Raw genomic sequence first — 14,527 nt, 5'->3', positions numbered from 1 at the left:
CACAAACTGAGCTTAACATACTAGATAGGTAAGGTATAAATTAGCAAATTCTCACCCTGCATGATAAACAGGCTGGCAAATTCTTAAGGCACAAGTTCCATTAAATAGTTTCGTGAGCATAAGTCATACACAAGCTTTTTTTTAAAATCAGGCTGTTAGAACCTGCAGGACTGGAACCGTGGGGTTTTGGGGCCACTGATGCCCCTGCATTACAGGAGGAGGCTTAGGCTGGGCTCCATGGGAGGACCCTGTGTGGCTAGGCTTGGTAGGAAGACCTGCCCTAGCAGGACCGGAGTGGTGGCCTTAGACAGTTCCCTGATTGTCCAGAACCAGTATGTAAACCAGGAAACTATGACGAGGTGCTGTGTGAGACACAGACTGCTCGTCTGTTTCTGGTCCATACCTACGCATGACCCTGCCTGCCTCCTGACACCTGACTCTTGGTTTCCCTTCTGGCCTATCCAGGACTGTGACCTCCTGATGCCTGACTCGGCCTGACTCCTGCTCTGACCACTAGGTCTGACCACCCACATCCTGATCATGACAGTTTGCTCAGATCCTCTTCGCCGCCCCCCCAAATGCATCTATCTCCTCCAGAGATGATAGAAGGGGATGCCATCCAACCATGGGTCCCTGAGGGCCCAGTGGCCTATCTGCAGGCGGAGACCCTTGCACTACAGTCCCATGCTACACAGTGTGCACTCAAAGCACAGGTCCTGCACAAGCAAGTAGGCCAATCACAGGCTCATGTGGTGCAGCTCACTGCCGAAGCAGAAACCCTACACAAGCAGCTCGCAAGGGAGAAGCAGTGACCCTATGTGCCCAGACAGACCATGCATTGCCTGAACCAGCTCCCGCAGTGCCATTGCCTGAATGGTTCAGTGAGGATCATTGGGAATTCTGGGGCTTCCTGAAGCAGTGCAGTCTGCTCATCCTGCTCTGCCTCCAAGTGTACCCCATAGACTAGACTGGACTAAGGTGGGGACAGTAGTCAGCCTACTCAACAGTGAAGCACTTAATTGGGTCTCCCCAGTGTTGGAGCAGAACAGCCTTGTGCTCTGTGACTGGGATGCCTACAAATCTTTGTGACTGTCTTTGAAGACCTGCTTCACATCCGTGCAGCAGGGACTGTCCTCCGGAAACTTCACCATGACAATGGCCAGCCACCTCATACCCTACCCATTTCCGATGACTTGTGGCCTATGTTGAATGGAATGAAGCAGCCCAATTTTATCAGTTCTGCTGGGGACTCAATGACAAGGTAAAAGATGAACTAACCTGCATCGAAAGCCCCACCTACCGAGGCACCTTTGTAGACCTTGCCCTGAAGATTGACTCTTGGCTGCATGAATGGAACGAGGCAAGGAAGGGTGTCCCAACAGTCCCCCCCACCCAGGGCTGGCTCTAGCCATTTCGCCGCCCCACCGTGGGGAGCGCTCTGCCGCTTGCCGGTCCTGCGGCTCCGGTGGACCTCCTGCAGGCGTGCCTGTGGACCTCTCGCAGGTGTGCCTGTGGATGCTCCACTGGAGCTGCGGGACCAGCGGACCCTCCGCAGGCATGCCTGCGGGAGGTCTATCGGAGCCGTCTGCCGCCCTCCCAGCAACCGGCAGAGCGCCCCCAGCGGCATGCCGCCCCAACCACACACTTGGCACGCTGGGGCCTGGAGCCGGCCCTGCCCCCACCTGCCCTCCATGCCAGGGCTTGTAGAATAGAGTCTTGAACCCATGCAGGTCAACCTGGGATGCCAACATCTGACCCTGAAGAGAGAGACAGAGTGTCATTGACAGTTGAACCTCTGTTTTTAGTGCAGGGGATCAGTCCATGACCTTGCCTCCTGCCCAGAATAGAACAACTTGGGAAATGGACCAGCCCAGGCCCAGTACAAGGGCACAGCCTGCGTAGCACCAGAGCTCCGTAACCACTACCCTCTCCTTACCCTACCCTCAAGTAGAACCCGACCTGAGAACCATGGCCCCTCCCCACACTTCCAGTTGCTACTGCAGTTGCAGGTCTTGGAGCAGGCACAGCAAATACCCCCATGTTAGCAATGATAGACTCTGGGGTCGCTGCCAACTTTATAGATGCTGAGGAAGCCCATACCCTCCAGACCCCCTTCTGGCTGAAACCCACACTGGAGCTTTTGGAGATGATTGTTTGGTTACCCCTATCATCGGGACCAGTAACTCAAGAGGCTGTCCCACTGGAGGCTGTAGTAGAGAAGCACCAAGAAACAGTATGCCTGGATGTGATTCAGACCCCATTCTTTGGCATTTCTTGGTTGGAGCAATATGACCCATGTATCTCCAGGTGGCAGGGGAAAATTAGCTTCCCTGAATACTTTCAGAAAGCGTGCTTCCAACAAAGCAACCAACCCTCAGCTGATCTGCACCAGGATGGAAGGAAACTCTTGGAAGCAGAACTCTTTACAGTGTGGGGTAGCCAGACAGGAGTGGCCCCGGGCAAGAACCTCAGCCTCCTTGACAAATACAGTAGAACCTCAGAGTTACGAACACCAGGGTTACGAACTGACCAGTCAACCACACATCTCATTTGGAATTGGAAGTATGCAATCAGGCAGCAGCAGAGAGAGAAAAAAAAAGCAAGTACAGTACTGTATTAAATGTAAACTACTAAAAAAAAGGAAAGCAGCATTTTTCTTCTGCATAGTAAAGTTTCAAAGCTGTATTTAGTCAATATTCAGTTGTAAACTTTTGAAAAAACAACCATAATGTTTTGTTCAGAGTTACAAACAACCTCCATTCCCTTTGTGACTTTGAAATTGTACTGTACCATGACTATCTCGGTGTGTTTGAAAAGAAAAATGCAGACTTGCTACCCCCATACAGAGACTATGACCATCCGATAGACCTACAGCTTGAGGCAAAGGTGCCCTACAGACAGATATATTCTATGTCTGAAAACCTTACAAAGAGCTTCATTTGGCAATCTACATTTACAGCAGGGGATACCAGTCCCCTTCCTGAAAGAGGATGGTTCACTAGGCCTCTGCATAGACTATCACACTCTGGACCAAGTAACTATTCATAACCTTTACCCCCATCCCTCTTTCTGGAATTGCTGGATTGCTTGAGGCCTGCCAGGATCTTCATGAAATTAGATCTTCCAGGGCCATACAATCTAGTGTGCATAAGGCCTGGGGATGAATAGAAGACTGCTTTTGGTACCCAATATGGGAACTTTGAATACTTGGTGATTGTTTGGCTTAACCACTGCCCCTGTAACATTTCAGCATTTTGTGAACAATATGTTTGGACCAGTATGTGATTATCTATCTTGACAATATACTGATATTCTCAGAGAACCCAGAGGAGCACTACCATCATGTCTGGTCTGTCCTGGGGACCTACAGAAGCATGGGTTCCAAACTGGAAAAGTGCATTTTTGACAGGGCCACCATTGAATTTTTGGGGTATATCGTTGCTCTGGAGGGAATCCAAATGGATCTGCAGAAGTTGGAAGCCATTCACAGCTGGACAGCAGCCAAGCCCTCTATGAGCTTTGTGAATTTTTATAGGAGACTCATTGCCAACATCTCTGAAATAATAACTCCCTTGACTTCACTTCTTTGCAAAGGTGTGACATTCGCTTGGTTGCCTGAAGCCCAGCTTGCTTTTGACCAGCTAAAGACTTCCTTCACCATGGCCCCAATCCTGGCACACCCTGACCTGACCTGCCCATATATAGTAGAAGCAGATGTGTCAAACATGACCGTAGGGGCTTTAGTGTTGCAATGATTTGGACCCCAGTCAGTTCTGCACCCTTTTGCATTCTATTCTTGGGATCTTACCCATGTCGAGGTGAACTATGCAATTCTGGACAAAGAGCTACGTGCCATAAAAATTGTATTTGAAGAATGCCATCACCATCTCAAGGGAGCTTGGCACCCACTATAGGTCTTCAGTGACCATAAGAGCTTCAGGTACCTCCGCAAGGCCCAAGTGTTGAACCGGAAGCAGTTAAGGTGGACCTTGTTCTTTTCTCTGTTTGAGTTTACTGTTATCTAGTTCCCAGGAAAGTGAAATGGGAAGGCTGGTGCTCTATAGCACTGGTTCTCAACTCATTTATCATTATGGGCTGCAGCTGTGTGCTAACTGGGCTGCATGTGGCCTGCTGGCTGAGAACCACTGCTCTATGGAAACAGAGATTACAACCAGGGAAGAAAAGAACCAATTTCCAAGCCCTCCACCTCCTCAGGCCTGGTAATTTTGCTAATGCCACAATTCAGCAAGACCTGCTTTCTTATCTGACCCGCCTAGAAAGAAGATCTAGTTGCCCAAGGGACATTGCCCATACCATTAGGGGCTAAGTTGCACCATTCTGTGTTGGATGGCGTAATGTACTTCTGCAAGCACATGTATATGCCCTCAGGGTGACTCTGGAGCTGCTACAATTGTACCATGATGTTCCAACGGTGAGTCACTTTGGCTACCAGAAGATCTCCTGCATGGTCACCCACTTTTTCTGGAGGTCCTGTATGCAGGCAAAGGTCCAAGCATATGTAGACTCCTGCAACTGCTTTGTACCAAGATACCCCAAACCAGGCCTCATGGCATCTTAGTACTCCTGGAGACTGACTAGGCTTTGGTCCACAGAACTCCCACCGTCTGATGACCACACCTTAGTCCTAACAGTTGTTGACTGCCTTTCCAAAATAGCCCGCTTCATCCCCTGTAACTGGCTGCCCTCTGCTGAGGCTACTGCACAATGTGATCCAGCTCCATGGACTCCCAGACCACATAGTTTTTGATTGAGGCTCATAGTTCACCTCTTGCTTCTCGTGTGAAGTTTTCAGATTACTGGAGGTCTGTATATCCACTTTTCCTGCATATCACTCCCAAACAGATGGACAAACTAAATGGGTGAACTAAGTCCATGTTCCTGCCATATGCAGTTGTCTTACAACAATGCTGACTATGCCTCTAAGGGTCAGAGTGCCTTCCTCTCTTAATTATATTATCCCCATTTCCATCTGGTGTTACCAGCAATCTCTCCGAATCCCACTGCCACTGATGGGGTCCAACAAATCCATTTCATTCAGGAAAAGCTTAAGAACCACCTTGAATAGGCGAAGGAGGTATACAAGCAGCATGCAGATTGTTGATGACAAGAAGCTCCAGTATTTATAGTAGACCAAAAGTTGTGGCTTGCCATCAAACACCTCCAGACCAGATGATTCTCTTGCAAATTGGACCACCAGTTCCTGGGACCCTTCCTGATATGCCATCAGATTAACCAATTTATCTTCAAAACTCCAGTTTCCCCAGTCTCTCAAAATACACCCAGTTTTCCATGTCTCCTTTCTAAAGTCCTATAATGAACACCCCCTCTCCAATCAAACCATACTGCTATCTCAACCACTCGAAATCCAGGGTCACGATGAATACGATAGTGCATGGCATCCTCAGATCCCGACAGATACATGGCTGCCTGTGCTATCCATTGGATTGGGAAGGCTACGACTCTGAAGAATGTGCTTGGGAGCCTGCCTCCCATGTCCATGCCCCTGACCTGATGCAGAAATTCCACAAAACTCACCCTGACAAGCCTGGACTGACATCACCTCGAAGGGGGGGCCTATAGGCAGGGATGATGTTACAATCTGCAAGGCTGGTATCTGTGGGGGTTCAGGGCTACTGATTACTCCACAATCACCACACTGTGCTCCTACTTGAGGACCCCGTGGGGCTCAGCTTGGCAGGAAGTTCCACCCAGCAGGACCAGAGTGGCGGTCTCAGACAACTCCTTGATTGGCCAATATCAATGTATAAAACAGGTAGCCCTGAAGGGGAGCTGTGTGAGCAATAATATAGACTTCCTGTCTACCTCTGCCCCAGACCCTGCTCTCAAGAGACACTATACTCTGGCTTCTGACCCTGCCTGCCTCCTGATACTTGATTCTCTTTGCCTTCTGGCCTGTAATGGACTCTGACTTCCCAGTACCTGACTCGGTCTGACTCCTGCTCTGACCGCACATGTCCTGGTCACTTGCCCTTCCCCAAGAGGGCTTTAAACAATCTCTAACAACAAAAGACTCTAGCCCAGTGCTCTCATGCTTTCAGTACCACAGAGCTACATTAGCTGGAATTTGAAGCGGAGAAGACAGGGCATTTCTTCCCTTTAATAACCTGCTCTGTTCCATGGAATTAGACAATTCCAATTGAATTTGTTCAGTTTTGTTTGCACAAATCAGAAAAAAAAAACTTCCTCACACCAGGAGGCACTCTACTCAGCAACTGACTGGAAGCAACTCAGATTGACCAAGCTGTCCATCTACAGAAACAGACTTGCTAGTCAAGATTTTGCAATTGCTGTGAAGGAAGATGTTGCAGCTGGCTTAGTGCCTCCTCTGTACAGTCACCAGTCTATTGTAAGTGGACCCAGCTGCCAGGTCCCATGTGCTTCTAAGCCAACTGGGTCTGGGTAGAGTCTAGTCACAGAGTCTAGCTTTGGGTTTCTAGGGTGCACTCCCAGGATCAGGCCTCTTGTCTGAATACTTCCTTGGGACTTGCAGTCTAGTTACTCTAAATCCCCAAATCGGTGTCCCAGACCTCTTAAGTGTCTCCCACCCCCAATGGCATATACACACAGACAGAATTCCACCCAGCTCTGGGAAACCCTAGCTTTTTGTTTAACCCCTTTTTGGACAATGTGTTATGAAAGCAAGGAACATAGACTTTTAGTTAAAGTAATCTCTTAACCATAGTCATTTTACTCTTAAGAAAGTGCAGAGTTACAGAAATTTACAGTATAACAAAAGTTCTGAGATTAACCCCCGTCCTAGTCTAATCTCACCCTATCGAGAAGTGAGGTCTGCTAGTGTTCAGGCTGGGCAGAGTCCCTCCTTCTCTCTCTCTCTGCCCCCCCCCCTCCTCTGCACCTCCAGCTTACATGTGACAGTGATACATGCCCCTGCTCAGAGAAGGAACCCCCTTAAAATACAGTCCCTTTCTACTTTTGCCATTGTGTCCAGAGTAAGCCCTGGCCTTCACCTTAAATGCAGGTCAACCTAGCTTCGTTGCTCAGGGCTGTGAAATACTTCTTCATGCAACATAGTTAGATTCATGTAACTCCCACTGTAGATGCAGCTAGGCTGACAGAAGAATTCTTCCATTGACATAGTTACCGTCTCTTGAGGGGATGGATTTACTACAGCAACAGAAAAATTCCTTCTGTTGCTGTATTATTGTCTACATTACCACAGCATAGCAGCAGCGCTGCAGCTGTGCTGCTGTAGCACCTGTAGTGTAGACATCTCCTGGAAAGCTGCAGGTCCACCAATCATGCTGATGATGTGGATAATCTGTTCTGCAGAGTTGGGCTAGCAGTTGAGAGAGAATTTAAAATTGATGACTCTATCTCTTGATAGTCCTTCAGCTAAGTGTCAAGCACCTTCCCTGAGCAGGATAGCTGACTGGAATACATAACTTTGCCATGGGCAAGGTTAGATATGAGTTCAGCACATAATACAAAATTGAGTGCACAGAATAACCCAGACATAACAACTCTCTTTCACACAGGCAAAAAACATTTTCTTGGCTTACCACAGAGCCACATTATAGAAATAAAATTAAAAAAAAAAAATCACCGTTGCTATCACTTGGATTCAAGTGGGAATTTCTGCTTTCTTCCTTGTTGCTTCATTGTTTACAGATCATCTGTGAGCTATGAGTCTGGAGCTGGAGAAGAAGATACTTACAGGCCACTTTATGAGTCTCGGTGTTACAATAGTGCCTGGAGGCTCAACCGAGTTGGGGCCCCGTTGTGCTAGGCACTGAACAGTAAAAGACTGCTCCATTCTAAAGAGCTTACAGTCTTAAAAGTAAGATTCAACAGGGTGATGAGGCAAATAGTGGAGGTTGTGGAGGGAGGAGACATATTTACACATTGCCATATTTACAAGCATGGATGAAAAATTAACAGAAAAATTAGCAGGTGCTTAGCACCCAGCAGCAGCCAAGCCTGCCTCTTCCCGCCCACCAGCTGCCCCCTGCCAATCAACTCCTCCCCTCCCTCCCAGGGCGGGGGTGGAGGCTTGGGGGAAGATGTGGAGTTAGGGGCAGGGTCTGGGCTGAGCTGGGGTTTAGCGCCCCTGTGGAAAATTAGAAACCGGCGCCTGTGTTTACAAGATCCAACGAATGTGCTGCACAAGAAGTAGAGAATATTGGCCAAGATTTCACCCTCTATATCTAATTAAAACTACATGGTGAACTTTATGGAAGCAGACTGTAATTTCCTAAATTGGAATTTGGCTAAGCACTGGGATTGACTTGCAAAAACTGCATCTGAATTTTTAATGAGCATGAGAACTGCTATTTTGTCTTATTTAGAAGGCAGCAACTCCCATAACACAATGGTCTCTTGTATCATGCTCTAGGGCACTGTTTTGATACTAATTTAGAGGGATGGATGCCACGTAATTTTAACATTCCTCCTTCATAAGCTTTTATCAGTCTTGTATAGGTAGGGCAGAGGTGAGAATGGAGAAACAAACTGGTGCTCTTTTATCTGCTTACTGACATCAGACTTCTAAAAACGTACGCTAAAGGAGAGTTTCGCAATCATTTCAATTTATTTATAATTTGTTTAATCACATTTGAAAGCCTTTTCTCTAACCCTGTGACCAAAAGTTTCCAGTAGTCATTGGTGTCTGTGGGGTTCATTTTCTTTTTCTGTTAAATTTTGATATGCATATTTACCTTTATTCAGCAAATTTCGATTTGGGGTGGGAACAGAATTTAGAGGGGTAAACAAAAGGTCATTGTTAAGCAGTTTTTAACAAAGAATATAGTTTAGTTCTTGATTATGTGGAGTAATTTTGCTGAGAAACTTGTAATGATTGTGTATGTAACTCATTAAAGACAGATATAAAAAAAATTGCTAATTAGCTGTTCTGTCATTTTTCAGGGCAGTGTGACTGCAATGACAGTATTTTTTCCTTTGGATACAGCTAGACTTAGACTTCAGGGTAAGTGTGTAAACACCGGTGTTTTTGTGGCTCTTGTCTTTGTTTCCATTTTCTTTTAGCCTTGGCACTTCTGGGAGTAGTTGCATGAGGATTGTGATGGGGTGCATTCACCTCTTGTGAGTGCCTCCTGTCACCTGGGTATGATCCTGCACTCTTTTTCTGCTCCTGGTGCCCTGTCAGCTGTTGCAGGGCAGGTCTTCAGTGCCTCAGCCCTCAGTTCATATCACAGTCTAAAATGGATGAACACTTTCTGGGGTATCAAGGGCATATCACAGTGCTCTTGTTAGTGTCTTTAGCCCTGCCTCTTTGCTGTGTACTCATCCCCCTTCTTGGCTGGCTTTAAGTTCATCCCTGCCCTGTTGTAGAGCATTGCCCCCAGGGCTTTCGCCCTCAAAACTTTGACTTTGTGTTCTTGCTGCCCTAGCTGTCCAGTCAGATCATCTCTTAAATTCAGTCCCCTTCAGGAGTAACAAAGTTTCACTAATGGTTGGCTCTGTCCAGGGTCTTCAGCCCTATCTCATAAGAACAGCTATGCCAGAGGTCCATCTAGCCCAGTATCCTGTCTTCTGATAGTCGCCAATGCTATGTGCCCCATAGGGAATGAACAAAGCAGGTAGTTATCAAGTGATTCGTTCCCAGCTTCTCTGAGCCCTTCTCAGGGCTTAGGCCATTTCCCCAGGGACCCAGGCCTGTCCACTACTCCAGGTCCCAAGCCAGGAACCCTATAAACAGCAGCCTTGTACTGCTTCCATTAATAGTTGCTGCTGCTGTATTCCCTGGGCTGCTTCCCACTGAGTCCCATCACCTTCGCCCATTACCTTAGGGTTACAGTCTTTGGGTTCTATCTGTCTTATCCCTGCTTGAGCAGGGTCTTTCCCAGGCCGCCTTCCTAGAGAGTCACTTTGTCTTCCAGTTCTTCCTCACCCTTCTGGTCCCTGCTAGCAACTGTCCTGCTCAGGCCCTGCAGCCTTTCTAGGCAGCCCAGGGGGACCCACTTTCACTGCTCCTTTCCTGAGGCAGGGTGTGTTAGGACTGCAAGACCTCCAGCAGGGAGCCTCAAAGGGCCTGTCACACCCCCATGATAGGGATCTCCTCAGTGTAAACAAGGATCTTTCCTTTTGTTCCTTCCTCACCACGAGCAACATTCTTCTAACTGAGGCTCATTCTCCCTTTAGGAACAGGACTGGCTGACTCTTTAATTAGCTGAAAAGTCATTGCTGTGTGATTTACGGCTCAGATTTGAATGTCTAAAGTCTGGTCTACATTACAGACCTATATTGGAATAATTTTGTTGCTCAGGAGTGTGAAAAATCCACACCCCTGAGTGACCTAGTTATAACGACCTAACCCTCCATGTAGCCAGCACTGCTTCTCTCACCGATGTAACTACCACCTCTCAGGGAAGTGGATTAACTACACCACTGGGAGAATAGTCTCTGCTGTCAGCTTAGAGCATCTTCATTAAAGTGGTATAGCAGCTGCGCTGATGCAGCATTTTAAGTGTAGACTTGTCCTAAGTACCTCTCTCTAGGAATATTCTCAGATTTAAAAGAGGTGATCAAAATTGAGAGTTAGAGTGAAACTGCTCAGGACTGCATTAGTTTTGTGCGACTGGTCTTGCCAGCCCATGGGAACAACAGTATTTGCAGGAGTAAAACCAATATGTTCTTGCCTAATTTAGGCATTGTGCTACAGGGGAATTTAAAAGCACAGAGTGAGAGCGTAATTGGGAGTACAAATATCTCATGTTTCCCAAAATTAAACTTTAAGCTTCTGAACAGCCCTGCGTAGTCAAGCTGGGTATTTCCTACTTATAAACTACAGAACCAGAATACATCTGATATTGTGGCTAAAGCTTTATTAAGAACTGGGATGAGATCATTTGACAAATCTTCAGGTATGTATGCTTGAATTAGCCCCATAATACTGTACAGCAATCCTCAGCTCTTAGAAAATGAGGCTTTTTCCCAATGCATGGTCACCTGTAAACTAGCTGTAAGAAGCAGGTTTATTAGGGTCTGGGGGTCAGGGAATGTTTATGACAATGAAACAGGGAAGTGAGCCCCATCTCTGATTCATGGTCCAATTATCAGATCAAGAATTAACAAAAGTTAAGGGGCAGCTGCCCAGGGGGCACATCTCAGGGCTTCTCTCCACTTACCGGGGGATCAACATGCAGTGATCAATCCGTGAGGGTTGATTTAGCGAGTCTAGTGAAGACCCGCTAAATCGACTGCTGATTGCTCTCCTGTTGATTCCGGTACTCCACCGGAACAAGAAGCCTAAGGTAAGTTGGCAGGAGCATTTCTCCCATCGACCCAATGCGAAGTAGACACTGCAAAAGGTCGACTTAAGCTATGTTGACTAGATCTGTGTTATTCACGTAACTGGAGTTACGTAACGTAGGTTGACTGAGCCCTGTAGTGTAGACCTGCCCTTAGTGTTGTTGGGGAGTGAACAAATATGGAGGCAGGAAACCTTAAATATCAAGTGGAAAGAGAGGGATGCTTTCAGGGGTGTCTAAGGAGCTGGGAGAAAACTGAGTTATTTGTGGGGAAGGCAAAATTGGCAGTTTTAGAGGAATAGAGGAATAAGAAGTTGATGATGAGTACTTTCACCTTTTAAAGTGCCAAAAATTAGATCTGTCTTTTGTCTTCCAGTTGATGAGAAACGCAAGTCCAAGACAACACACACAGTGCTACTGGAGATTATCAAAGAAGAAGGCCTGTAAGTACAGATGTTCACAATTATCTTGGTAAAAGTAAACCTTCAGAAGTGCTATGCATGTGCATCCAGTGAGCCTCCATATATCTGCATATATTAATTTCCATATATCAGTCTCTTCATTTGTCTGGATTCTCTGGGGCATCAGTTTCTAATCATACAGGTGCAGTGTCCTTTTAGATAACCTAGCCACCTTTAATAATAGGTTGTTTTGGGATACGCTTTCCAGTCAAAGGTTCATTCTTTCTTCTCCCCCACCACCTGGAGAACCCCACAAATGGCTGTTTGGACCCAGGATGGAGAATTAGGATCATGTGTAGCAGAAGTTAACCTTCATGACCTTGCACAGAGCTATGCTGTAGGAGTTGCATTCCTGACCGCAGAACCTTGTTGAAGAGTACTGACAAGTAGATGTGTATGTAACCCTCCCTTGGAGTGCTTACTCCAAGAATTCCTTGTATTTTACACTAGAGTAGAGTTGTCAATCCTAGCCAGGTTCCAGTTTGCCTAATAACATTTTGCCTTTTTCAGACTTTACCATGCAGTTACAATTGGTGAAACTAGGAATTTGTCTACACTTAAAACTCCCACTGACATAGGTAATCTACCTCCCCAAGAGGCAGTAGTTAGATTGACTGAAGAATTCTGTCAACCTAGCACTGTCTACACGGCTTATGGGTGTGGACTTTTCACATCTCTGGCAGACTTATTTTTCCAGTGTAGACCAGGCCTAGGTTAAACACTTTCCTTATCCCTTAGAAATAGAAGAGGAGTGAAAGAGGAATACACTGACATGGATGGCATGATTTTTGTGTCCTGAGAATCATGCAGGATCAACAATAAAATGTGTGTAAGGCTCTGGGAAAGCAAATGCCAAAAAGTAAGAGTGAGCATGGGGAGGAAAAAACACTTGTAAACCAGTTGATACCATCTTTGGCTCATAGTTCTGTATTTCCATTATCTACTCTGAGGAATTTATAGAACGTATAAACCGCTACAGAAATCAAGGAGTCCACAATAAGAGAGAGATTTGAGGATGTAATAGTTGGATTTGAAAGACTGTAAAAATGAGACTTTGTACACTTACAGCAAAATTGAAAATCCAAGTTCTTCGAATGCTTACACGTGTTCATTTCACTTCAAGTGTGTGTGTGTGCCAGTGCACCGAAGGCAGTAAATTTTTTCCCCATATTGATATCTGTCAGGATGGTGCATGTGCTCTCAGCAAGCTTCACTGTTAGCCTAAGGTACAAAGGGCAGGGCTGCCTCAATCCTCCTCAGTTCCTTCTCACCATGGTAATTGGAATGTGTGTGCTTATCACACCTTTCTCTTTCTCTTATGAGATAATGTTTTCTAAAAATTATTATTGTATATAGTTTTAGTTAGCGTACTTGCTTCTGGCAAATTTTTGTTTGTTTTTGTTGGAGCTTTTCAAGCTCTGTCCTGTGGCATGCCTAAGTCCCCAGGGTTTAAGTGCTTTTCTGGCTGTAACAAGTCTATGCTAGTCAGAAATCCTCGCTCTCATTGTTTAGGTTTTGAGGGGAGGACCTATTAGGTATAGGTACTCTTTCTGCAAGGGTTTGAGTCTTGTGAAGTGTGGTGAGGCAGTGTAGTTCCCTGCTGCCCTGGAGAGAGACGAGTTCCTCTGGTCACCAGAGTGGGCGGGGCCAGGGAACTCTGAGCCGCCCCCCAGAGAGTCAGGCATTGCCCCGGAAGTATAAAGGCCTGGCCTCAGGGCTCACCGAGAGAGCAGCTGCCGGGGATGCCAGATGCCTCTGTCCTAGTTCGTGATTGGGAAACCCCAGTGACCTGCAGTAAACCCAAGGACTGGCCTGCGCTGCCCTGCACAGCTACCTGGAGGAGTTGCCGAGCCTGCCCTGTGCCAGCTACCAGAAAGAGTTGCCGAGTCTACCCTTTGCCAGCTATTCCAAGGAGCCCATGGTGCTGGATGCCCCTGAGTACACCACCCTGACCCAGGTACCTCAAGAAGGGGAATCTAGAAGTAGCCCGGGGGCAGCCGACCCTGCTCTGGCTGCAGCACTGCCAGAACCCATGTCGGTGTGTTGCGGACAGGATCTCCACTAACACAGCAGCGGGTCTAGGGCTGGGATGCAGTGGAGTGTCAGGGCCTGTGTCCCCCCTGTCCCACAAGTTGGGTGGCAGTCTCCCCCTCTCACAGGCGCTTTGGAACCTAGGGCCTGTGCCTACTGTTGATATACTGTTGTTGCTCAGACTCTACCTGAGGGCCTGAGTACCTGACTCACCATTGCCCTGCCCTGACCTAGGACTTGGGCTTGCTATTGTATACTGTTATTGCTCAGCCTCTGCCTGAGGGCCTGAGCGCCTGACTTACCAGTGCCCCACCCTGACCTAGGGCCTGGGCTTACTGTGGCCGCAGAGGACAACTCCTGCAGCCGCACTAATTCCCCACAAGACCTATTACCCAATTTAATGAGGCTTTGTGGGTCCCCACCGCCCCAGAGAGAGATGAGCCCCGGCCCACCTCTCTACAGGAAGTAAGATTTAGACACCTCTTCATGGAAACTGCTTTATGCCTCCACTTGGAACCCAGCCACTCAGTACACAGGAGTTCAGACTTAATCCACCCAGGACTGCACTACTAGACTTGGCAGTATCACTTCACCAGAGAAAAGATGCCACTCTCCTTCTCTGGTACTGCACAAGTGGCAGGAAAAATCAGGCAGTTCACATTCTTCTAGCTAGAAAAGTCCTCTTCGTTCATGAGGGCTAGGACCGCAACGACATCACACAGGAAAAAGGTGGGTATTGAGGTTAGATCTCCAGGCCCAGCTAGG

The 14,527-nt window shown here is 47.2% G+C and overlaps 1 protein-coding gene across 5 annotated transcripts in view; it reads left to right on the top strand.

Annotated features, from left to right (window-relative positions):
- The window catches only part of SLC25A17 (solute carrier family 25 member 17), a 53,252-nt gene that overhangs the window by 14,067 nt on the left and 24,658 nt on the right, over window positions 1-14,527 (top strand). For 3 of the 5 annotated variants that reach the window (XM_030546944.1, XM_030546978.1, XM_030546952.1), the window contains exons 2-3: window positions 8,926-8,986; window positions 11,647-11,713. In XM_030546944.1, coding sequence (XP_030402804.1) covers window positions 8,926-8,986; window positions 11,647-11,713 — 128 coding nt within the window. Of the gene's footprint in view, window positions 1-7,671; window positions 7,841-8,925; window positions 8,987-11,646; window positions 11,714-14,527 lie in introns of all 5 variants that reach the window. The other 2 variants (XM_030546959.1, XM_030546969.1) reach the window with 1 other exon arrangement.

Source organism: Gopherus evgoodei, chromosome 1 (genome assembly GCF_007399415.2).
Source record: "Gopherus evgoodei ecotype Sinaloan lineage chromosome 1, rGopEvg1_v1.p, whole genome shotgun sequence".
Taxonomy (NCBI): Eukaryota; Metazoa; Chordata; order Testudines; family Testudinidae; genus Gopherus; species Gopherus evgoodei.
Note: the sequence above shows the minus strand (reverse complement) of the source record. Positions and strands in the feature narration are given on the sequence as shown.